Raw genomic sequence first — 26,992 nt, 5'->3', positions numbered from 1 at the left:
TTCAGGAAGGCTTATTCTGTTGAAAAGTATTTGTCAGGAATAGTCTTCCATATAAGGAAAGAAGAACCATCATCCTGTAACTTTCACTGTAGTTTGGTTTAGGATAGGAAAGAAATCTATTTTCTCCACGTGACAATTGTTCTCGCTAGGTTGCACACTTGACACCAAGAGCACATGAAATGGATATGGTTTCTAGACTTCTCACTTTCCAGTTATTCTCCTTTTAAACCAGTAGTGCTCACTAAGTACTCCTGAAAAGTACCCACATCAGAACTTTACATTTTAGCTCCAGCTCTTTCTCTTATTATGTACATTTACACTTTGGGCAACAGATACTTTATGAAAAAGAGGGTGAAAAAAAGTAATCCTATCTAATAAAGAGGGAAGATGCTAATTGACTGCCCCACCCTCAAAGATGGTGGTGCCCACAGCCACAACAAGATGGCGGTGCCCAGTCCCCTCAGCCCCGCTGGGGCAGCAGGCGTGCAGCAAGGCAAGTCTCAGATGTCAGCTGCCCAGCCGCCCAGGGCCACCCGAGGCTCAGGTAACCAGGGCTGGCTGAGGCTTGTGCTGCCAGCAGTGGCAGCAGCAGAGGTGTGATGGGCCATCATCTTCCCCTGATCTCCGGGTCGCCTCCCGACCCTGAGGGCTCCTGGACTGTGAGAGGGGGCAGGCCAGGCTGAGGGACCCCCTGCTTCAGTGCATGAATTTTCATGCACCAGGCCTCTAGTTGTAAATAAGAAAATCAAGCTCCAGAATTAGTGGAACATTTTATGTAATATATTCTGTAGGTAATACCTTTGCAAATAATATTCTAATTTTATCTGTTCCATACGTTGTTTTTGTATGCTTTATTTCCTTAAAGTGAGGTCTTCCTATACCTGATTTCTCTTACCTCTAAAGTTGTTATAATAATGTAATCTTCCTGTTCTACAACTGTGATGGGAATGCGTACGATAAGGCAAACAGTTTTGCTATTTTCTGAAGTCAAGATCTACTGAAAGAGAAAGTTTTAAAAGTCGTTTGGGTCTCTGCCTCACTCCATTTTTTGAAATTAAAAGTACTCCGCATCCCACCTCACATGACAGAGTGGCACACAAGACATAGGTTTAATAATTATTTTATTTATAAATTTCCACCAATTCTTGCCAGTCATATTATTCTGCACATCACAGATGGATTATATAATAGTATTATCTACATTCATCTGTATAAAAATTAGGGGAAAGAAGAGATGAATCAACCGCGTGAAAATGATAGTATAAGTTTCACATTCAGTGTCCGGCTCTGTAAACACACTGGCCTTTTAGCTAAAGTTAACTTTTATTCCATCACCATCCAGCTGCATGACTGTGGACAAGTCACTCGTTTCTTATTTTTTTAAATTATCTATCACTACCTCAGAGTCAATTGGCTGCATGCAAAAATGTTGAAAAATAACATGCACTTGAAATGTGAAATATTATTACTATACAGTGCTTTATTATTGGTCTTCCTCTTTTTACAGTAATACTATTCATATTTCAGCAAAAATCATTTGTCTGCAAAGTGACCCTTTTCAAAGGAACTCTCATCTGGTATGATTCTCAAGCCAGTATCTCTACTCTGAGGAAGCGGATATGATATATAATTATCTTAACTTCTAATTAATAGCTAATAAAATGAAATGGCTTCTTCTTAGTTCTCCAAAATATAATAATCCAAGAATAATAAGGTCAATCTGAGGAAAAAAACAGACATGGCTTAATGATTTAAAATACAAGTGATAACTGGTGACTAGGAATCAATTTTCACCTAAATTGAAGCTTATTTATGTAGAAAAAGATAATCCCTAAAAACCAAATTCCCTATGAATTCCTAAAAATTAAAATTCTGAGATTTTGTTTCTGAAAAGTTGCTTCTTTGGTAAAACATTTAGCATAGACTACATTAAACTCAAATCAATGTTGTAGCCAGATGGCAGTCTTTCAACGAATTTTTTTTAGAAAGTGTCATGTTTCTTTTTAATTGCAAAATGTGTAGCTTCAAGGGCCTCAAAATTCAAGGGGCAATTGAGGTGATGTTCATAATGATAAAAAAAGTGAAGACTTTGGTAATAGAGTAGGACTACATAATTATTAATATCTGGCAAACTGATCTGTGTTTGTATATTTATCAGGCACAGCTGCTATGATTATTACAAGGTTTTTGAAATCTTGGACAATAAGGAAAATAATCTATGAATATATCTTATTGATTTATCAATTTCTAGGCCATTAATGCAGTTTCCATATTATTACTCTCATGGCAGTTCCTTAGATCTTTCTGGCCTTTGATTACTCTAAGCCTTGGATAAAACTGTTTAGGGAGTAGTTAGATATATGCAAAGAGCATTTTACTTTGGAAATATTCTTGGTTTATCAAAGTGAAAAGATAAATATTACACATGCAGAAAATGTGAAAACAAGGTTGTGAGACCTGCCACCTATTTGAGTACCAATTAGAAAGTATCTTCATCTGACTCAATGGCATTCTTGGGTTTGGTAAGTCTTTCCAGTTCTTCTCCATCCTAAAAAAAAACCCCATAAAACCAGTCATTAATTAAAACGAAACTAGAAATGTAGTGTTCTTAATAATTACCAAGGAGAAAGATCACTCAGAAATCACGGATTTTATTTCAGATAATGGTCAAAGGAAATTAAATAAATACTGAAGTTCTTGGAAAGTTAATGATAGATGTATAATAGACCATGAAAAACTGAAATAAAGCTCAGGACTTGAATTTCAGTTAATCTGAGCATAGTAGGAGCACCCTCTGCTGGTCTTGAAGGCATATGACTGAAGATTGGAGAAAGATAAAACTAGGCCTTGTTACCTAAATTGATATTCTTTTACCTAAAAAGTACAGCAAACAGTGTTATCAGACCACTGGAAAAGGACACATGACTTTTGAATCTATATTCTGGCTGATATCAGGGCATTTGGAACTCAATATTCCAATTTTTTTCATCTGGATAACCTATTGTATCACCACTTCAGAGGCAATACTGAAGAAAGCACCACCATGAACTCAAATAAGAGAGATTAATTTTTTCATTCTTTGTCAGGAATAAGTATTTCATATTTAGTGTTAATGAAAATTGCGAATTTAAAGCAAGATTGATGAGTCTATTTCATCTTTTATTTATAACAAATATTTAACTTCATACTTGAGTCTCCAAAAGATCATTAATTTGCTAATAACATGACTGACAGACCCTCCTAAAATAATAAACTGGCAAAATAATACTCAGAATAATTTCACAAGTATTTTTCTAGAAATTTTTTTCTCTTATAGGTTCCTTTTGAAAATCACTGCCCTAGTGAGATAAACAATGTCTGCCTATCTGGCACAGGATGGTTTATGAAAAACTATACAGGGAAAATTAAGGAGCCAGGTTTTCTACTTTTATTTAGTAAGACTTACTAATGTTGAACTTTTCTTATGAAGAAGGCTTATTTCCCCAACAATGGTGGAGTGGAAAGAGTAATGAAGAAGGAGTCAGACCTCCTGGGTTTAGTACCAGTTCTTACACTTAGTATTGCATTTAGCCTGCATTTGCTTCTTCACTTGTAAAATTAGGAAGACTGTACAAGGTAATCTGTGAGGAACTTTCCAGTTCTGTGACTCTATAATATTCTAATACAACTAGTGCATAAGGTTCTTGAGAGTGTGATTTATATTTTTTCTAGACCTGTGACAGCATCATCATGAGCCCTTGCACACACATTAAGAGACCAAAAAATGTTTGTTGAATAATTTTTTTAAAGCCAAGAGATCTGATACATCCTTTGATAAATCAGCACTGATCCTATTTATATTCTTGTGTCACCATGCTTTGAATTCGGGAAGGACAAAAAGCAGTATCTTTACAAACTTACCCCACTGGAGCGCTCCCAAAGACGGCCACTTAGATCTCGGATTCTTTCTTGCCTAGGTCGATATTCCATATCTTGGGACTTGCTGGCATTATAAATAAATACGGCCAGAAGAGCTGATGGGGCTTCTAAGAAAAACTCCAAAGAGGGCCTGAAGTCAAAGACCAGGACAGACACTGTTGTGATAATGACAGTGGTGACCTGGGCCATCAAGACATGGAACATGTTATCCAAAAACTTCAGAATAAAAGCCACCGAGAGGCCCTGGAATGCAGTTATAAAAATAAGGGCTATTGAAAATGCATTGTGGCCATAGAAAAACCCACAGTTCTTAATCTGATCACGGTTACTGCTCTGAAGGCCCAGGGTCAGCCCATTAAAAAGAATGCCAAAGAAATAGAGTTTGCTGTTCTGTATGAAGATATTTTCAGTGAGATGCTTCCCCTCCTTCAATATCTTTTCACTATAGATATTGGCCATTGAAGAAGTAAAACACTGGACTATAATAAGGACATGGCCTATGCCAAGACGAATGTGACTGAAAACCCTGACTGTGGTGTTCCACTTAGAGTCAGAAAAAGTCCACTCTTTCGCTGTGCAATTTTCTTTTCTGGGACACTCACTTCTGAAAACAAGGCAGGAATTGGATGGGCTGAAGAAGGCGTCGTGATGAAATCCATGTCCTGCTAGGTTATGCTGTGACATTTTGGTCCCAGCAGTAAGGGCCACAATACACAAAAACAGAATGAGGAGGGAAGCCCATTGTATCCAGTTTAGATGTCTTCTGTTCAAAGAGGAAAAATAAGATTTTACTACAAGGTTTTTGCCCCCTCCCATATCAACTGTTTCTGCTGAAAACTCAGACACTTAAGTACTTGGTTGAATAAACTGTACCCAGTTTTTGCCACAATTTCCCACAGTTCAAGTTAGTGTCTCTGCTTCTTAAAGTTGATTATTTTAATTCACTTTCATAATAAACATCCCTTAAGACCTTTCAGTCATTCTGCCTCATTTTAAGTTTCCTTTGAGCCTAGAGGTTTAAGCCTCCTTTCTACCTCCAGACCTAATTGAACCTTTAGAACAATAACTTTTTAACTTAGTATATAGTAAACTGTAGAAGAGAGTCTCAACCTGGTTTTCATGAACCAGAATGTGATGAAATTTAGATATGTGAATCTTTGCAATGTGCCAAATGCTCTATCTAGGTGAATTATCAGCCTTCCCCCAGCCCTAGAAGACCCTTCAAATTCTGTCAAATTTCAAAGGTATTCACCATCCAAAAAAGATGTAAGGAAGCTGGCTCCCAGATCCATAACCTAATCATAAAGCATTTTATAGCAAACCACTGCTTGATAAGGCAAGGAAAATATATTTTTAGTATTTAATTTTACAAAGTCTTAACAATGCATTACTTTGCCTAACAACAAACTTGTGATTTATTAAAGGCATACACTGTTATTCTGTTTTATGGATTCATTCAGTTTAAAAGACATTTAATAAGCACCTATGTGGCAGGCACCCTGGGAAGATAAAAACTTGATGTCCACCCTCGAGGAATTTATACTTTTAAAAGGTAAAGAGCCATGAAACTAAATGATGACAATATAATGTGTGACAAGTGATACACAGAACACCTGGGGTACATTGAGGAAGAAACATTTGAGTCTATAACGGAGTCAGCTATTGCTTCAAAGAAAAATGACACTTGAGTGGAAAGATGAAAAATAACTGAATTTGCCATGTGAAAAGGAGTTGGTGTACATCCAGGCAGAGGGATAAGTCTATGAAAAGGCAACAAGAATGTACAATGTTGAATAAATAAAGAGGAGTAACTGATTCAGGTTGGGGTAAACAGGGAAGCCTCTGGGGCAGGGGTGGGCAAACTTTTTGACTCGAGGGCCACAATGGGTTCTTAAACTGGACCGGAGGGCCGGAGCAAAAGCATGGATGGAGTGTTTGTGTGAACTAATATAAATTCAAAGTAAAGGAGCGGAGGGGAGAGCAAGAGAACCGGATAGAACAGCTGGATCCGGCCCTCGGGCCGTAGTTTGCCCACAGCTGCTCTGGGGGGAAGAACATCTTCAAGTCTGAAGATGGATTAGGATTAGTCAGATGAATTAGAGGGACACCAGAGTGGGGAAACAAGAGAATAACATAAGCAAAGGCAGAAGTATAAAGTAACAGGTAGGAAATAGAAGTTATAAGAATTTTGGAGCATTATTGAGCACCGACCATGGGTCAAGCAATGTCCTTACAAGAGGAAACAATGAATATTCTGAGAAGTTAACTGACTTTGACTTCCTTAAGGTCATGCATTTATGAAAGGGCAAGGAGCCATGGTTTGTATGTCTTCCTTCTAGACCAGCCTTGGGCAAACTACGGCCTGCGGGCCGGATCCGGCTGTTCTATCCGGTTCTCTTGCTCTCCCCTCCGCTCCTTTACTTTGAATTTATATTAGTTCACACAAACACTCCATTCATGCTTTTGTTCCGGCCCTCCGGTCCAGTTTAAGAACCCATTGTGGCCCTCGAGTCAAAAAGTTTGCCCACCCCTGTTCCAGACCAATGTATCTCTTAAGTAATTTAGAGTGCTCAAGATATATATCTATATCTATATCTATATCTATATCTATATCTATATCTATACTATAGCTATATCTATATCTATACCATATAATAAAAGCCTAATATACTAAGTGTCTGGTCATCCAATCATCCATTCAACCAATCAAAGTGTAATATGCTAATGATATGCTAAGGCTGCTCAACTGCTTGCTACGATGTGCACTAACCACCAGGGGGAAGACAGTTGACCGGTAAGTTAGCTTGCTGCTGGGGTCTGGCCAATCGGGACTGAGCGAGACGGGCCAGACACGCCCTAGAGCCCTCCTGCGGTCCCTCCTCAGCCCTGATCATGCACTGGTGGGGTCCCTCGGCCTGGCCTGTGCCCTCTTGAATCCAGGACCCCTCAGGGGATGTCAGAGGGCCAGTTTCAGCCCGATCCTGCTCAATGCAGGATCTGCCCCCTGGTGGTTAGTGCACTCCCACAGGGGGAGCACCACTCAGCAAGAAGCTGGGCTCACGGCTGGGGAGCAAAGTGGCAGTGGCGGGAGCCTCTACTGCCTCTGTGGCAGTGCTAAGGATGTCTGACTGCCGGCTTAGGCCCGCTTGCCGAGGAAGGGAGCCTAAGCCATCAGTTGAACATCCCCTGAGGGCTCCCGGACTGCAAGAGGGCACAGGCTGGGCTGAGGGACCCCCACCCCGAGTGCACAAATTTCGTGCACCGGGCCTCTAGTATCTATCTATCTATATGTGTATACACACAATGTCCATAGATATTACATTTTGAAAATGAAATGTATTTTAATAAACACTCCCTTTATAATTATTTGAAGTGTGTATATATGAAGATGTGCCTGATTTCACCAATGTTTCCATAGAGCAGTGATTCTCAACCTTTCTAATGCCATGACCCTTTAATATAGTTCATGTTGTGGTGACCCCCAACCATAAAATTATTTTCATTGCTACTTCATAATTGTAATTTTGCTACTGTGAATGAATCCTAATGTAAATATCTGTGTTTTCCGATGGTCTTAGGCTCTACAGCAGCCTTTTTCAACCCGTGGGTCGCGACACACAGGTTGAGAACCGCCAGCAGGGTCACCTGTGCACACCATCGTTTCTTGTGTATATACTCTCAAATAACCAGATCAAGCACTTAGTGACGAGGCTAACATAGCCCTATGACATGAGGCCAGAAACGGAACTAGCCACACGTATTTCTGAAGATGCAGCTGGTATGCATTAAGTTGTAGGAAGCAAATCAAATGGAAAAAGAAAATACAGGATAAAAAATAGATGCCCAATTTATAAAAAAATATTATTAGCAAACTGTATATTAAAACAGATGATATATATCAAAACTGATGAAAGAAACTAAGTAGTCAAAGGACATAAATGCATAACCCATTGACACAAACAACAGTGTGGTGGGTGCCAGAGGGAAGGGGTGTCGGGGCTGGGAAGAGGTGGGAAAACGGGGATATCTGTAAAGTGTTAAAATAAAAATAAAGTTAAAAAAGAAAAGAAAAATGAGGCAATGATCTACAGTTCCTTTAGAAGTTTTCAATTCTGACAGCTATAGATTTTGCACTAATACTGACCTTGAGAAAAAAGAATCTAAAGAAACAAAGCCCTAAACAAGCTAAATAGTACTTACTGCAAATAATTACTCATTCAAGGTAACTTTCTTGGGAAGATAAAAATAATTAAGGATTAGGCTGAAAATAGGTTTTCAGCAAATAAAATAACGCTTAATAAGTTATTCTGTAAAGTCAGCTGAGAATTTGTGCTCTTACTAGTTAGTACAAGTGATGACTGATAGTGCATGAAGAGTTTGCTCCTCAATTTAGTAGATGCAATTTAGCAGAAACTCAACTCATGTCTCCACTGCCCCAGTAAAACATCCAGATTGATGCTTAAAGTTGAACACTTGCAGCCAGAGGAATGCTCTACCTGAGATCCTCTGTTCCCAAGTGAACTGTTTGCTCCCAAGCTCTGTCTCTAAACGTATTTTTTTGCCAAGTGACCTCATTATTGTAATGATATATTTTAACGGTTAAATTAATGATAAACTATGAGTAAAGAAAAGAACTGCTGTCTTTATGAAAACTAAGTTGAATGCTTTAAGAAAATTAAAGGGAAATCACAAGATAAGAAAACTACCTGTGATTTAGGTATAGCTGAGCTTATGTTATAATTAGGTAATAAATAATAAAAATCTGGAAGAATCTACTTTAAAAGTACTTTCAAGGACTTGCTCCACTTTAAACAAACTAAAACCAGAAATAACCAATATAGGTTCAACCAAGAAAGAAGCCAAAGAACGCCAATTAGCAAACCCTACATACTCAAAGGAAAGACCCTAGCTTTCAATCAAAATAATGAACATTTACATATCTTAAGTTAAATTGTTTAAAGTATGTATTTTTTAAAAATAATTCCTTACTTTGAGTTGCCCCTCAACTAACTGAGGGGAAAGTCAACAATTAAATCAAAATTATGTCAGGGCATCACTACCATATTGGTGGTAGTAAACCAAGGCAGAGCATGAAAATAATTAAGTGGAAAGATTTACATAACTGTTTTTACAAAAAGCTGTACATAACATGTTTCTTAGTAGCACAAATAGAGCAACCAGGGGCAGATTTATAATGAGAAATTATAAAAAGATTTATCAAGTGAATGATTTTGGAGAAAGGCTTGTTTACTGAGCTGTACTTTTATTTCTCTGCTGGTTCAGAGAGTAAACTTTACCATGACTTCTAAGACATTCATCATGTTTCAAGATGTGTTTTTAAATATTTTTTTCCATAGCTTCTCTTTAAAGAAATCAGAGACACATATACATTCTTTAGGTGAAAATAAGTGCTGGTCTTAGTTATCTTTTGCCCTCCCTCTCACAAATTTCAATGTTCATGTGGAAATTATTTACTAAAACCTAAACAAACAAGTTTATACAGCTTTGCCAAGCTTTAAGAGCAAATCAGTAAGGCTTTGAGGCCTGTCCCCAGTTTCCACTTTGAACCAATGTCTTCTATACTTCAAAGAACAAATCTATATATTAAATGGGGTTTTTCTAGAAAAGACAATAAGACATTTGGATAGCAATATTTTTCCTTTTTCCACTTTTGAATTTTTTCAAATAATTCTTGCATTAGTCACCAGACTTATTTTTTCCTACCAGTGTAGCCTTATGTTCTTTTTTTTTCTTTTTTCCCCTGCCCTGACACTGACCAATCAGTGACGATCATAGCCCTGAAAGGACACACCTGGAAAAGCTGCTGAATATTCTACTGAGATCCTCCAGTAAGACTCCCTCTAAACTCCCAGCCTTTAAAAACTCTCAAAACAAAAGTGCCAGGGACACTCTCTCTCCCTGGCTCTGAGCCTTCCCCTTCCCCTTCTTCCCAGACAGGCAAGCATCTCCTAAACCAGCCTTGGGCAAACTACGGCCCACAGGCCGGATCCAGCTGTTCTATCCAGTTCTCTTGCTCTCCCCTCCGCTCCTTTACTTTGAATTTATATTAGTTCACACAAACACTCCATCGATGCTTTTGTTCCGGCCCTCCGGTCCAGTTTAAGAACCCATTGTGGCCCTCGAGTCAAAAAGTTTGCCCACCCCTGTCTGAACTCTTAACGGTCCCCAGGAGACTTGCAACCAGAGCAGCAATGGGCAGCGGCAGCTCCTCCCAGGCTAAGCCCCTGAACATGTTTCCAAGGCCCCCTTTTCTCTGACTTTGCAGTGAGCTGACAGCAGCCCCACCTCAGCTCATTTGTTTCCCATAACCTTCCCAGGGAGCCAAAGCAGCCCTACCTAGTCCCTCGCCTGTTGCTTATTCTGTCCTAGGACCACCCTTGTTTTTCTGTCCCCAGCTTTAATAAACCTGCTCTAAAAGTCATCTGGACTCCTGTTATGAAATCTTTGCTGCACATCAAGAACCACACACTACAGGCCGCCTGAGGCAGACTGGCTCCTGGTCTAGGCCAGTCCCCTTTCTTTTTTTTTCTTTTTTTTAAAATATATTTTATTGATATTTTACAGAGAGGAAGGGGAGAGGGATAGAGAGCTAGAAACATCGATGAGAGAGAAACATCGATCAGCTGCCTCCTGCACACCTCCCACTGGGGATGTGCCCGCAACCAAGGTACATGCCCTTGACCGGAATCGAACCCGGGACCCTTCAGTCCGCAGGCCGACGCTCTATCCACTGAGCCAAACCGGTTTTGGCCCAGTCCCCTTTCTTGTAACAAAACCACACCTACAAGAATAGCTGTCATAAAAATGACAAGAGATAACAAGTGTGGTGAGGAAGTAGAGAAAAGGGAACCTTGGTGCACTGCTGGTGGGAATGCAGACTGGTGCAGCCACTATGTAAAACAGTAGAAGGTTCCTCAAAAATTAAAAACTGAACTACCATATAATCCAGCAATCCCACTTCTGGGTATTTATCCAAACTCATAGATATGAAACACAGATTGTAAATGCCTAAAGTGGGCGGTGTTAGGCAAAATGGGTGAAGATAATTAAAAGGCATAAAGTTCCAGTTACAAAATAAGTAAGTCCTGGGATGTAATGTACAATATGGTGACTAGAGTTAACAATACTGAAGTGTATATTTGAAATTGCTAAGACAGCAAATCTCATTAAAATTCTAATTGAAAGGAAAAAATTATAACTATGTATGGTTACTGATGTTAACTAGACTTGTTGTTGTGATCGTTTCGTGCTATATATATATATATATATATATATATATATATGTTCTAGAAGCCCAATGCACAAAATTCGTGCGAGGGCCTTGGCCCCAGCCCCCACCTGCTGTGGTTTTGTCTGGAAGGACGTTCGGTCTAATTAGCATATTACCCTTTATACACACACACACACACACACACACACACACACACACACACACACACAGAGTGGCCAGATTATTATGATCTCTGAACGCATAATAATCTGGCCATTCAGTGTATATCCTATATAATAAAAGGCTAATATGCAAATTGTCCCCTTGACCAGGAGTTTGATCAGCAGGCAGGCTGGCCAACCGCCCATGTCCCCTCCCCCTGCCCAGGCTGGCCGGACCCCACCCATGTACGAATTCATGCACCGGGCTCTAATACACACACACACACACACACACACACACACACACACATTGAGTGGACAGATTATTATGCGTTCAGAGATCATAATAATCTGGCCACTCAGAGTGTGTGTGTGTGTGAGTGTGTGTATGTGTATGTGTGTGTGTATACTACCCCCTCTGCTGGCCTGGTCACCCCCAACTGCCCCCCATCCTGCCAGCCTGGTCACCCCTCATGGCCCCCCCTGCCGGCCTGGTTGCCCCTCACTGCCCCCCTCTGCTGGCCTGGTCACCCCTCACTGCCCCCCTGCTGGCTTGGTTGCCGCCAACTGCCCCCCCTGCATGCCTGGTCGCCCTTCACTGCCCCCCCTCTGCCGGCCTGGTCACCCCACACAGCCTGCTGGTCAGTTGTTTGGTCATCCCTCACTAACCCCCCCACTGTCATCCTGGTCGCCCCACTCAGCCTGATGTTCAGTCGTTACTGTGAGGGCGTCCTGACCAATTTTCATATTTCCTTTATTAGTATAGATGCCCCACGCAGCCTGCTGTTTGGTCATTACTGTGAGGGCATCTTGACCAATTTGCATATTGGCCTTTTATTAGTATAGATAATCTTTATGTTGTACACCTGAAACTAATGTTATATGTCAATTATATGACTTAATAGCCAACTCTTATTTATAACAACACTTAAACATGGACAAAACCCAGGGAAGACACAGGCATTGTCCCTTAGGACTGTGCGCAAGAACTCACTCTTCAGACGCTCACGCAGGTGTGCTAAAGGCACTTGCTCTCTCCATTGGTATAAAGAGAAATGAAGCAGCTAGAAAATAACAAGTTGAAACACAAGTTTGGGCTGTGAGATTTGGGTGTCACTTTATATCCCCAGAGCATATTTTTCCAATAAAATGAGGGTGTGATCCAAGAGATGATGCTTACAGAATCCAGCTGTTAATATTTCATGATTCTATACACAAAAGGGCAAAGCTGTTAGATTTCTATACTTGAGCCTTTTGGTTATTTTTATAAATTGTCTCTGGAAGGAAAGGTTCACAGAAAAAGAACAGCGCATCCCGCATGTAGACAGGTAACAGACTATATCGCAGGAGTCATTCTTACTCAACTTTGGTGAGTCAGCAAAGGGCTATTTTCAAAGAATTCATCTCTGCTGCAATTTCCTTTCCCTGAGTTGTTTTAAAAGACAAAGAATGAACACTCAGTAGTCTTAGTGAGAGAATCTTAGGGGTCCAACTACTTCCTCTGATAGCAACAGTTCCACAGTTTAATGGGGTGTGAAAATGTAAGAGAAAATGACACAGACAGGAAAGGTGGGTCCAGGAATATAAAGTCATTTGAACAACAGCAGCTTTGCGATGACACAGTGCTTTGTGTCAAAGACAAAGACCATTTTTGTCTCTTGCTCTGGAACTGGCTGCCAGCAGTTCTGACAATCCTCTGACTCCAGTCAAGGCTGCGAGAGGACATGGCCTGAACATCACTTGGAAAAATAAAATTAACTCAATCATCCTGTGCTTTTCCTTACTCACTCAAATATCTGCCTCAAAATCACTTCTTAGCCCAATCTCAAAAGCACATTTTTAAGTTCAAAAATAAAAACCTGAGTTATGCTGGAGGCTTCTTATAAACTAATGTCAAAGGACTCCTAATGTCCAGAGACAATATACAAATCATGGGTGATTTTACTATCTGATCAGGGAGAAAACCAAATGTCCCGCCATTGAATTAATTAGAGAAGAACAAACTATGTGAGCTTGGTCAAGTTCCTGGGCCACAGATATGGGTCAGATTCTATCACAACTCATTCCAAAGAATTGAAAGGAGTTGTAATAGAATTTGACCAATATTCCTTTTTAAACTCTTTTGACGGTACCAAAATATTATATATGTATAGAGTTATAATTATAATGTTATACTTAATAACATTGCAATAAACTGGATATAAACTAGCAGTTGAAAAAATTTTGCTTTACATAAAAATTCATTGCAATGAGATCTGATTCTTTACTCCCAGGCCCTATTGATTTGTCTCTTAAAATTTAGATGAGGACAAACCAGTTAAGTTTCAGCTAACATAATGGCAGTTGACCACCACAAGCCTTCTGGAAATCTGAACAAACTAAAGTTGGAATAACTACCACCTTTGTTTCAAAGCCCCTTGCCGGTCCTCTGAATTACTTTTCCTTCTCTACATTCCTTGTGACCTTTTCTTTTTTTCCTGCAATTGCCCTGTGTATGGTATATATGTGTTTATTGTAAGGTATCACAACTCCTTTCTGGTAATGAGGAGTAACAAATGCCTTGAAATGTCTTGCTTCTTTCATTAGATTGCATCTTCTTTCCTTTCCAACTCATGTGCTCAACACAGCATTAATCCAATGACTCAGACCATCGTGGTAAAGTTTTTATCTTTCCACTGAGCCAATCGTATCATGCATCTTCCTCCATGAAATCTCCAGACAATGAAAACAAACAAAAGCAAATTCCCATTGTAGCCTTATATTCTTTATCTTTACGGGAAGGGTATTTGACGGCTCTACTAGAGTGAAGTATAAAACAGGAGCTATAATATTCTAAATGAAATATGAGTTATTTATGAAAAACAAATTAAGAATTTGTGATAGGACTCAAGCTGCTACTCTTGGGTCAAAATTTTATTGCAGAGGGCAAAAGACCATCAAATGAGACACAGAATAGATTAAACAGGGAAAAACAGACAGACATACACCACCAACAATAAAACTAATAAAATAAAGTTGATATTAAAATGTAATAATAGAAAATACTTAAAAGGTATTCTCATAAAAGACTATTAGATTTACTATTATATTTTAGCTGTACTTCAGAATAGCTTCTTGTGAATCAGTCAAACTATGATGCACTGAGAACTAAGTTAATGCTTGAGAAAATAATAAAAAATTGAGTACTTTTTAAAATTGTTTAATATAAATAACTTTCAAGGAATCAAAACAGAGATATTAACTGCAAAGCAAACACATATCTAAGAATCAATATTACTGCTCTGAATATCAAGAGGTAAAAATGTGAAAAAAGTATTTAAAATTTTAGTTTATAACAATGCTAATTTTTAATAAAACTAGCAATAATACAATTAATATTATTATATTTCATAGTATTAAAAGCAAACACAGTTTTTAGCATAGATTTGGATTTGGTTACATTAAGAATGAACTGTGTTAACATAAATTGTTAAATGTTTAAAAATTTAACAGGCCCACCTTTGCCCATGGTGGTGGCACTCTCTGCATGAAAAGAGGCAGCTCATTTCAAGTTGGTTCCTCTGTCCCCAGCCTTGTCCAACCCAGACACTCTCTCCTCTACAGTAAAAGGGAACCACCCAATCACTTCAATTATGGGCTTCAAGCACAGAGGCAGCTTGAGATGAATCTACTGATGAACAGGGACAATGACTATACCTGCCTCATGGGGTCAATGTGGGATTCAGTCAAAATAGGGAGGAAAGGCCCTCAGTGCAGCACTTGGCCCTGAGTCAAGTGTTTTCTCATCACTGCCTGGCCAAGAGCCTCCCTGCCCCCGCTGCCTACAGGGCAGCTGAATCACTTCTGGGTAGGTAGGGTCTTTCTAAGTGGACCCCCACATTGGCCTCCAAGCTCATGCTCTGGAGTCAAACTACTGGCCGATTTCAAATTAGGCAATAGATACTTTATATCTTCTCTTTGGCAAACTTAGTTTTAAATCGATGCAATTTTGACATGGTACATAGATATAATACATATTATCCTATATAATAAAAGCCCAGCAACCATAACGACGTAACGACCAGAACGACTGCTTGACCATCGCTATGAGGTGCATTGATCACCTCTCGGTCCCTACCCCCCAGCCCCAGCCCACAGGCTCCGATCGCAAGATGGCAAATGGGGAACCACAGGGAACCAGGGTGGGTAGCGGCAGGACTGGGGACTGGCAAATGGGTGGAATGGCCAACCTCTTGGTCCCTCCCCGCTGCCTGCAGGCTCTGATCGCAGGATGGGGAACAGGCAACCACGTGGGAACTGGGGTGGGTGGTGGTGGGGCGGGACAGGGAACTGGCAAGCAGGCAGAAGATGGCCCTGATCGCAAGCTAGGCCTAGGGACCCTACCTGGGCATGATTTCATGTGCTGGGCCTCTAGTGTATTATTTAATAACTTACTCATAAACTATCATTTCAGAGGAAAAAAATATTACTTAAAAAAAACACATGTTTTTGAGACCTTTGCTCCCTTATTAAATAGTGAACCTTTTATTATGTGTCAGAGCCAATTTTTTGTCCCTTATGGAAGGAAATGCATCTATAATTTTATTATAGGAATCAACATAAAAATATTATGGCTTATATATTTTCTCAGAAGCTAACTTTTTATCCTTCAAAGTGACTTTCATGTTGACTTTAAAGACTTTAAAATGTTTTAGAACAGCATTCTTTAATATGCTTATTGAATTATTTTCATAATTCATGAATAAAGTGAAAAAATTCATAAAATAAGAAACAAAAGCAAACTTCAGTGTACTGTAACATTTAAATCGGAAGACACAAAAACTTTATTTTTTTCTATCTCTTACATCAATTATTAAATCAAATGTTTCCTCAAGATAAAATAAAATCTTTTAAGAATTCCATGCAATTTATGTACTGAAGGCATCATGGATTCAACAATATTTACTAAGTGCCTATGCATCAAGCCATTCATCTGCAATACATATAAATTATGAAAACACCCTATGACATAGCACACTGAGAAATAAGAAATTAATAAGGAAAAGTGAATGCAAAATTAAACAATTACAAAGAATATAACAAGAAGTAAATTGTATTTTATCATAATCATACTAATAAAAGAGTAATATGCAAATTAACCATCACTCCGCTACACCCATAAGCCACGCCCACCAGTCACGCCCACCAGCCAATCAGGAGCGAATATGCAAATAAACCCAACCAAGATGGCTACGGCCACAGAGAGCAGGAGGGAGGCTTGGGTTTCCCCGGCAATGGAGGAAGCCAAGCTTTCTGTCTGCCCTTGCCAGCCTAGGCCTCCACTCAAGGCTACAAAGTTTCAATGATAGAAGATACATAAACCCAAATAGAAATGGTGGCAGCCACGGAGCTGGAAAGAGCAGGAGGCTAGGGTTGCCCCCGGCAATGGAGGAAGCCAAGCTTTCTGCACACCCTGGCCGGCCCAGGCCTCGCTTAAGGCTACAAAGTTTCAATTACAGAAGATACATAAATCCCAATAGAAATGGCTGCCGCCACAGAGCAAGCAGAAGGCGTGGCTCCGCTCCAGGCTACAAAGTTTCAATTGTAGAAGATAAATAAACCCCAGATACCAGGGCCTCCGCTTGGGTCGCCAGGGGGCGTGGTCAGCCTGCAAACCACCACAGGCCCCTCACCCAGGCCGCCCCATACCCCAAGGGAACCCCCACCCTGATCCGGGACACCCTTCAGGGCAAACCAGCTGGCCCCCACCCATGAACCAGGCCTCTATCCTATCTAATAAAAGAGTAATATGCAAACTGACCATCACTCCAACACACAAGGTGGCTGCCCCCATGTGGTCAAAGATCCTGCCCCCATGTGGACACAAGATGGCCACCACAAGATGGCCAGCAGGGGAGGGCAGTTGTGGGCGATCAGGCCAGCAGAGGAGGGCAGTTGGGAGGGACCAGGCCTGCAAGGGAGGACAGTTGGGGGCGATCAAGCCTGCAGGGGAGGGCAGTTAGGGGTGACCCGGCCGGCAGAGGAGGGAAGTTGGGGGTGACTTAGTCTGCAGGGAAGGGCAGTTGTGGGGGACTCAGGCCTGCAGGGGAGGGCAGTTAGGGGGTACCAGGCCTGCAGGGGAGGGCAGTTAGGGGTGACCAGGCCTGCACGGGAAGGCAGTTGGGGGTGACCAGGCCTGCACGGGAAGGCAGTTAGGGGCAAACAGGCTGGCAGGGGAGCAGTTAGGCATCAATCAGGGTGGCAGGGGAGTGGTTAGGGGGTGATCAGGCTGGCAGGCAGAAGCAGTTAGGGGCAATCAGGAAGGCAGGAAGGCGAGCAGTTGGGAGCCAGCAGTCCTGGATTGTGAGAGGGATGTCCGACTGCCCATTTAAGGGGATCAGGCTTAAATGGGCAGTCGGACATCCCTCGAGGGGTCCCAGATTGGAGAGGGTGCAGGCTGGGCTAAGGGACACACACCCCCGTGCACGAATTTCGTGCACCGGGCCTCTAGTCATTAAATAACAAATCAAACTGGAGTTAAGTGCCCAGACCCCATTCCACCTTAGAACATTATGACCTTTGCTTGGCAGCAGAGCCTATTTAGTTGAAAATGTTTTAATTTTACCCATAGGTCTTCCTGGAGATAGTAAAGACTGGTGATAGAAATTTGAAGTTTAAAAATCTATCATTTTATTAATTCGATTTCTCATGCAAATACTCTGCCAGTTAGAACTTAAATCATGTACTCATCTCAAGTAGTTTAACAAAGAATTTGTTACTCTTTATCATCTTCAAACACCAAATAACAAATGTGTATTAATTTTAAGAACTTCTTGGTTCCCTAGTACTGTAATATAGATTCTGCAAACAAAACAAAACAAATAAAAACATCTCAGGAATTATTTGTTGAAAATCTGGCACTAAAAATTAAAATACTTATAACCCCAACAATTATCATTTTTTTTTTAGATGCTAAGAAAAAAAAACATTTGAAACATGGAATCACAGAGGATTCAGACAGGCTAGCAGTGGAGCTGTTTTCTAGGTGGGTTAAGCAACTTGCCAACACACAGAGCCAATCCTATCCTATATAATAAAAGCCTAATATGCAAATTGTTCGACCAGGAGTTTGACCACTCGCTGATGTGCGCTGACCACCAGGGGGTGGTGCGGAACATGGTGGGCGTCGGCAATGCAGTGCTGCCGGCCCTGATGAGAACGGGACCGCGATGGGATGGAGGAGCAGGTGAGCAGGTGGCACCAGGCCAAGGCGGGTGGGAGTGGGGGCCGATTGCCCCACTGATCACCCCGCAGAGGGCGACCGGCAGTGGGGAGGTGGGGGAGGGGTGGCCCTGATTGATTGCCCTGCAGGCAGGATGGTGGAGCAGGTGAGGGGGCAGTGCCAGGCCACGACTGGGTGCCAGGCAGAGCTGTGAGGCTGGGGCACAAGCTGGGGCTGCAAGCCTGGGAGTGTGAGTTGGGGCCCAATCCCCACAGGCCACCCCAAGGGACCCCACCCATGCACAAATTTGTGCACCAGGCCTCTAGTTAGGAATAAAATCCTGGCCTTGGGAACCGGAGGGTTCAGTGCTCTGGGTATATCACCTGAAACAAGGTGGTGGCGTTTTAAAATACCACATATGCTTTCACAACAAGTTACTTACTTCAATACTATCCTGAATAGAAGAGCCGTTGTTATAATGCTAAAATTCGAGAAGATAACAGCCATGGCCTAGAAAGAAAAAGAGATATAGAGTTACAATCCAAATAAAGTACTAACCTCAGAAATCTCCCAGCTCGGTGGTTCACCTGACAAGAAAAGCTTTTTGGTCAAAAACTAGAGGGGTTATTAGGGCAGCTATTTCACTACAGGATTAAATTCCATTTTTATTGCTTGTTAAATTTATGCAGATATGATCAAATTATTGTACAGGCTTTCAAAATGTGTTGAAATTCAGAAAATGCCTGTGTAAATAATCTGTATGTGCAGATTTAGAAATACTTATAAATTCTAAAGGTTTGGGTCTGAAATAACAGTTACCATGCTTCTAAAGCATACTTTTTAAAGTTCTCAGAGTGCTTTATAGACTTTTAATACTGTTTTATGGAAAGAGAAAAGACAGAATCTGTTAGGCCCTTTTATACATTAAGATAATTGGGATGCAGATTTTTAAGCATCATACCTGTTGTAGGAACTGAATCCATTTTCCTGGTTGAACTACAATGACCCAATACCAATGATTTACTACCAAACTCATATCTTACAGTCCTTTGGATTTATTTATTGTTCTAAAAACTTAGAAATGTGTTAACCAAATTTCATGAAGGTCTCTTTTTGTAAATTCAGCCATATTTCACCTGAGACTATTAATCTGAACATGTATACATTTTGGCCAAGAAAGTATGAAATTTCATCACTGCCCCTCATAATTGGATCTGACAATATTAATAATTTTAAAAAACAAATCCTACTTATTTAGTTCACCCTGACTTCCTCCTTGCTGTCACTTTAAAATGATTAAACTCCAGAGTCTCAATAATCTTTTATAACGAGCTAACATGAAGCTGAATTAAAGAAATAAGAGTAAATCCAATAACAATTAACAAAAATTCCAAGAATACAACATTGTTGTTTTTCTATTAAATTTTTATGGGACTATTTTGTTTTCTCAGTGTCCTTCTCTGTAGACAAATGCTTGTGAAGCCCTAGTTAAGAGATGAAGAAAGTGGCTGGTAAGAGTGGGGAAGTGGTGGCTCTGAGCAGTCATAGTAACGGCAGTGCAAATGCACTAACCAAGCATCCTGGCTGGCCCGATGAATTCTGAAAACTCTTTCTATGCAATAGTACAGAATAAACAAAACGCAAGAACTCTTTGCTCCCAAACTTCCATTCATCTCTATTTAATTCTTTCCAATTAGACTTGGGCACAGCAATGCACAGAATATGCCATGTGATTTATTTTGTAATATTTGTGGTTTTACACAATCAGGAAAGAAAAGCAAAGCAGTAACTTGGAAGAAAAAAAACAGGAAATTATAATCTTATTTTGGAACTGGGGATGCAGGGAATGGATATGAATTTAAGAACTTAATCTATTGAATACAAATAAAATAGAACAAATATATACTTATTGAATGTGAATAATTATGTCTTTGGGTACAGGAATTCTCAGATCTGAGAAAGTGGAAGCAAGAATTTAGGAGAGGACACAGTTTAGATGAAAGGGACACTTAGTAATAATAACAATATGGATCACAGAGCTGAAAAGAACTTCAGGTGATCACCCAGCACAGGTGATGTGATAACATTATTCTCTTTTACAGATGGGCAACTGACTCTTAGAGCAGTTGGGGCTTGCTAGTTACATAGCTTCTAAATTGTGCAAAAGAATCAAACTCCTGTTTTCTACTACTGTGTTCTATTGACTCCTCTTTGTCATCCCACTCACAAACTAATCTGGCTATATTTAAGAGACTTCACATAGAAGACTAGAACCAATAAAAATACTATTTATGATAGAAATCCCCGAACTTATTCATTACAACTTGTAACACATTTTGGCAACAATGGCAACAGAAATCTTCATTTTATAAAACATTAGGAGAACACACACACATGACCCAAACTGAGTAATAGGTAAGAGCAGAAGACCAAATTTTAAGTTTGATTATTAATGGTTTTCTAAATTGGCCTGGAGAATGCCAATAGTGATAAGAAATATTCCAGTATTATCAGTTATAGTGTTTAGAGTCGAGAAGATACACTCTCTACCCTTAAAGTACTTGTTGGTTAAAAGAGAGGACTAACAAAAATAAAATCATAACAAATATATCTATATATATAAAAGCCTAAGCGACCATTATGACTGAACGACCAGTCGCTGTGATGCACACTGACCACCAGGGGGCAGACGCTCAACACAGGAGCTTCCCCTTGGTGGTCAGTGCACTCCCATAGCCAACCTCCCACAGTCCCTCCCCCAGCCGGTCCCTCCCTCTGGCTAAGGCTCCAGGCACTGGAGAATCTGGGTCCAGGAAGCATGTAGGAGGAGAGTGACCCAGACACTGATCGTGACAGAGTAGCAGCTCAGAGTGGGCAGAAGGGGCAAGGCAGCAGCCTAACGGCAAAGTTGTAAAGTAAGCACCACTGCCATCTTACCTCTGCCACCGCATGTGTGGGTGCTCACCCTTCTGCCCTGTTGGCCACTTCTAGCTCTGCCCTGTGCCTTTCCAGGCTACTAGCTGCTGATTGGCTAGCACTCCTATGATGGTGTGCCACCATTGGCTGAAGTCAGCTACCTATCAAGCTTGGGGGTGGAGCCTTGAGAAAAGGTGTGGCTGAGGTAGGACAGATGACCCGTCTGTCTGTCAGCAACTCCACCCCAGGGAGGGTGAGGCTGCCTGAGAGTGGGCAGCAAGGTAGAGCTGTAATTCCATCTCAGAGCATAGCTGGTGTTCAGGCTGTTTGGGGGCACTCTGTCTGTGATCTTTGCTTGCCGCTACCTCAACACATCTACACAACTAGATCGGGGCCTGCTGGCCAACCTCCCATGGCCCCTCCCCCCTTTCCATGCATGAATTCATGCACTGGGCCTCTAGTATATACTACATTAATGCAGGTGTAAGAAAGAGCAGAGTACTGAATGTATACTTTTCTAAGTTAAGTCTCTGTGGAGGACCTGGATGCTGAGATTAATTTTAGAGGCTGGTGATCATAGGATGGCTCAGAAAACAGGCAGATTGGTTAAGGTTACACAAAGAGAGATGGATCCAGATTCACTGGCCAGGGAGCAATTCTTGACTAGTCATCACAGTTTAATACAGCAAACTTTAACAAGTGATAGAATCTGGCAAGCAGATTGGTAAGTCAATACTCAGATGATTCTGGTCAAACCTCTGGAAGGCCAGGGAGGGCAATGAGAAACTAACAATGCCATGGAAAATGATTGAAAAAAATTAGCCCTGAAATTCATTTCTCTGTGTTTTCCCAATGCTATTTTCTTTGTCATGTTTACTTACAGGTTGAAGATAAGAAAGGATATAGAAGACAATCAAATTATCCAGGAAATAAAGAAAGGCTGGAATGGACCACTTCATGAAATTAAAGAACTCCCTCCAGGAAGCACATTTCAAGTTTCTACTTTGATGATTTTCTAAAGAAAGAAATACAGCAATAAATAAATGATTTTGAGGAGAATGTCCATATTTTTATAGACAGTAAATTGTATTTGCTTTTTAACAAAATTCTTTAAAAGAGGCTTTATGAACTTGCTTTCATAAATGACTATTATCCTTAGGAAATCAAAGACAATACAGAATTTCATTGCATGCCGTCTTTCTGCACCCCACCACTGTGTATCATCACTGACAATTAGCAACACTTTAGGATTACTGATCCTCCTAATTTCTGTTAACTTGAAATATAAGTATCACTTAAGGCAACTGAGGATACTCTTGTTTTTCTCATAGTACTCTGAGAGCATAAAACCAAGAGATCAATGAATTAAAAGAAAAAAATACCAAGCTTTCAGGCTGGTATGCTGGTATTCCCCACCCTATTCCCTATTTCCCTGAGAGTGGGGGATCATGAAAGGCAGTTTTTAGGTGAAAAATTATATCTAGGGAAGTAGAAAAAATTAACTTTCACTAAACCTAGTATGAGTTATTGTCCCATTTCTAGATTTTCAAAAACTTTGGACAGTACTGTAACAGAAAGAATATAAAATAAAAAGAAAATTTAAGTTTAAGCCCTGTAAATACTGGATTTCATGAGTTTAAGAAATATATTCCACTAACTGGAAACTGCACAGACTGAAATCCTTGAGTGTGACAAGTCATCTTCTTGTACAAGCCCTTTAATAAATTCTGTTTACCTCACATGGGAAGGCAGATCAAAGTAATAAAGAGAGCAAAGGCTCATTAATTGGGAAGTGCATGTGAAGAATAAATACATATTAAAGAGCCACAAAAGGCTAGATACTTCCGACTTGAGTAAGAATTAATGTCCTTATTTGATAGTTGATGAAACTGGAGTTCAGACAAGTTAAAATAATCTGTCCTAAATACAGTCTCCCTGACTCCAATGCACTATACTACCTTTGCTTATGGAAAAGGGGATGTCTTTGCAATGTGCTACATACTAAGTCAGACAGGAGTAATTTTTAAAAATCCTGAATTTGAATAACTAACTCACTGTATGACCCACTATAAGAACAAGCTACAAGGTAAAGCAACGGACAGGACACTAGAAAACGTGGGTTGGAGTCCTGGCTCTGCCCTCCTACCCAGAACTGCATAAGACTTTTCTCTGAGCCCTTATCTACACCTGAATAACACAGATAATCATAATTATGTTTGTATTTTGGCATCCTCATATATGAATTTAATGGGCTAAATGATATAAAATGTTCCTGCCAGCCACTTCTAAAATTTTTTGATTCTGTGATTTTTAACATGTATATAGTATTGCTTCGAGACTCACCTTTCTTTATAACCCAGAATGACACAAGCACACAGAAAACCAGCTTCACTAGTTCTGAGCACACATTCACAGTAGTTGGAAGATAATCATATTTGTTCTCTGAAATGTAACAGAAATGTTTTTTTAATTATCAATTTTGTTTTATACAATGCTTATATACAGCTAATAATTTAGAGTTGTTTTTTAAAAGCTGAATTGTAATGCTGGTTATATTAAACTTCATCCAATTGGTTTTGCTCTTTTGGGTTTTTTTCTTTTAAATATATTATTTCTTTATTTATTTCAGAGAGGAAGGGAGAGGGAGAGAGAGATAGAAACATCAATGATGAGAGAGAATCCCTGATCGGCTGCCTCCTGCATGCCCCCCACTGGGGATCGAGCCCGCAACCCTGGCATGTGCCCTTGGCCAGAACCGAACCCAGAACCCCTCAGTGCGCAGGCCAATGCTCTATCCACAGAGCCAAACCGGCTAGGGCATTTTTTCAGTCAATTCACCTACTGTTTTATCTATCCCTACCCTGTTCAGCATTTTATTATCCTTGAATATGATAAATATGCCCCTCATGTTTTCATCCAAGTTGCTGATAAATATGTTGAGGCTAGGGCTATGGGCAATAAAAGCTTTGTGACATGGCATTAGAGGCTGCCTTCTAAAACTGACCATTAATTAATACTCGGGGCCTTACTCCTCAAACAGCTATGACTTTATCTGGCTGAATTATTACTCAGCTCATGGTGTCAAGAGTGTTCCTCTCTGTTTCATAAAATGGCACACAAAGATAGTATTTGTTTGGCACTCTGGAACAAATGGTACATTGGAGTAAAAGAAGGAAGCTATTTGAGGCAAGAGGCAACTGCTCCAGGGGTCTGGCTACTCTAGGGCTGAGAGAAAATGCTCTGACACAGTCAGGAACCCACTGATGAGATGGGAAGCTAGGTCCTAATTTACAAATCAATCTAATTAGGAAATGACGTTTGGTTAGCATGCCTTGGTCTTAGCTGTTACCACTGTCTTTTCCAAATGCTTACAAACAACTTGCTCTATAATTTTGCCAAGGACAAACATAAACGTTCTTAGGTTCTCTTTTGAGGAATGAATTTTGCCCCCTTTTGAAAACATGACCTTGTTTCCCTTGGTCATCATATTAAAAACCCAAACTGGCCAAGTACAGAGGAAAAACGCCAACTTGACATTCTCTCCAGAACACCCTTCTTCCTTTTCCCTGTGGTTTCCCCTGACCTTCTCAACCTAAGCATAATTAATTTCTTATTCATCTCTGATCCTGTACCACTACCTACAAACCTCTATAACAGTCCTTACCTCTACTGTTATTTTTTGTGTATGTCTTACCTTTAGAATGTAAACTCCTCATAAGGAAGGGACCATGCTAGTCATCTTCATATACCTGGCAGTTAATGGTGTTTTGCACTTAGTGGGCACTTAATAAATGTTACCTAAGTTTAGTTATTTGCATGTTAAACTTTCCATCATTTGAAGCCTAGTTAAAAGATATCCTCTTCCCTTTTCTGAGCTCAAAGCTAGACTGAAATCACACTCTATTTTCCTCCAATACTTTGCATTGATCTCTCTCATGATACACATCTGCCAACATGCACAAACAAGAATGGGGTTGGGTGGAGGTTTCAGAACACAACTCTTAAACTCATTCTTCAATTCATTCTTGTTCTTATTTTCTTACTAGAGGCCCGGTGCATGAAAATTCATGCACTGGAGGGGGGGTTCCCTCAGCCGGCCTGCCCCCTCTCACAGTCAGGGAGCCCTCAGGGGCAGGAGGCAACCCAGCGATCAGAGGAAGGTGATGCCCCCATCACACCTCTGCTGCTGCCACTGCTGGCAGTGCAAGCCTCAGCCAGCCCTGGTTACCTGTGCCTCGGGCTAGCCCTGGGCGGCTGGGGAGTCACCATCTGAGGTTTGCCTGCACTTCGGGCCGGCCCTGGGTGCCAGGGGGGCTGAGAGGACTGGGGGACTCTGGAGGCAGGTGTGCAGAGCGGCTGGTCCAGCCTGCCACCCCAACGGGGCTGAGGGGACTAGGTGCCGCCATCTTGTGGCTGTGGGCGTTGCCATCTTTTGAGGGCGTGACAGTCAATTAGCATATTCCCTCCTTATTGGCTGTGGGTGCCACCATCTTCATTACAGCGTGAGGGTCAATTAGCATATTCTTGCTTTATTAGATAGGATAGTTCTATCATGGTTGATTCCAAATTGTGTCTCAGCATTATGTGGACCTCCCTCCACTCACCTTCTGCCCACACTCACATATCTTATCTACATTACATCCATACTTACTGGTGTCCCTTTAGTCGCCCCAAAAAGGGGCTGTGGCCCCACTATTCACCCATTCTCCCCTTTAAAATCTCCTCTTATCTTCAGAGATTTTCTTCCAATAAGTAAGTACTCTGGCTTCAGTATCTCCTTTATCTTTCTATTAACTGGTTTCCTCCCCATGACTAAAATTTGTTCAAAACTCTCATCCAAAACAAAGAAACAAACAAACAAACAAACAAGAAACACACTGTATAATATCCTACCACTTCAACTACTATATATTCTCCTTCTCATCCTAAAACTGTGTCAATATTCATCATTTCCATTTGCCTACTTTCCATTCAGGTCTTGTCCCAGAGCAATCTTGTTTCTGATCCCACCACTGTACTCAACCTACCTACTCCTGAGATACCTAATTATCTTCAAACTAGAGGCCCGGTGCACAAAATTAATGCATGGGTAGGGTCCCTAGGCCTGGCCGGCAATCAGGGACGATCGGGGTCTTCCTGCTGCTGGCTGGGGCCTTCCTTCCCCAGCTGCCAGCTGGGCCTTCCTTCATTCCACACCGCCCCCTGGTGGTCAGCGCATGTCAGAGCAAGTGATCGAACTCACAGTCTCCCGGTCGAACTCCCAATGGGACACTTTGCATATTAGCCTTTTACATATACTATACACACACACACACATACACACACACACACACTGAGTGGACAGATTATTATGCATTCAGAGATCATAATAATCTTTCCACTCAGTATATATATATATATTACTAATTCCAAAGGGCATGTTTTAATCCTTATCTTAGTATGATGTTGCAATTCCCTGTCTTCAAACTTGTTTCTTTCCTTCTGCGACTCATGTGCATTTAGTTCTCACTAACAATTCCTTCTTAAAATCCTTCTGAGTGTCTGCAGGATGGTTAAATGTTGGCA

The 26,992-nt window shown here is 40.8% G+C and overlaps 1 protein-coding gene across 8 annotated transcripts in view; it reads right to left on the bottom strand.

The window, feature by feature from the left end:
- Positions 1-1,104: 1,104 nt before the first annotated feature.
- SLC35A5 (solute carrier family 35 member A5) overlaps positions 1,105-26,992 on the bottom strand; it is a 31,760-nt gene continuing 5,872 nt past the window's right edge. For 3 of the 8 annotated variants that reach the window (XM_080657690.1, XM_080657689.1, XM_080657691.1), the window contains 5 exons: positions 23,771-23,869; positions 22,309-22,442; positions 18,954-19,021; positions 3,901-4,681; positions 1,105-2,548 (listed from right to left, as the gene is read on the bottom strand). In XM_080657690.1, coding sequence (XP_080513816.1) covers positions 2,480-2,548; positions 3,901-4,681; positions 18,954-19,021; positions 22,309-22,442; positions 23,771-23,869 — 1,151 coding nt within the window. In that variant the 3' untranslated portion in view covers positions 1,105-2,479. The remainder of the gene's footprint in view (positions 2,549-3,900; positions 4,682-18,953; positions 19,022-22,308; positions 22,443-23,770; positions 23,870-26,992) is intronic. The other 5 variants (XM_080657692.1, XM_080657693.1, XM_080657694.1 and 2 more) reach the window with 3 other exon arrangements.

Source organism: Plecotus auritus (genome assembly GCF_963455305.1).
Source record: "Plecotus auritus genome assembly, chromosome: 2".
Classification (NCBI taxonomy): domain Eukaryota; kingdom Metazoa; phylum Chordata; class Mammalia; order Chiroptera; family Vespertilionidae; genus Plecotus; species Plecotus auritus.
Note: the sequence above shows the minus strand (reverse complement) of the source record. Positions and strands in the feature narration are given on the sequence as shown.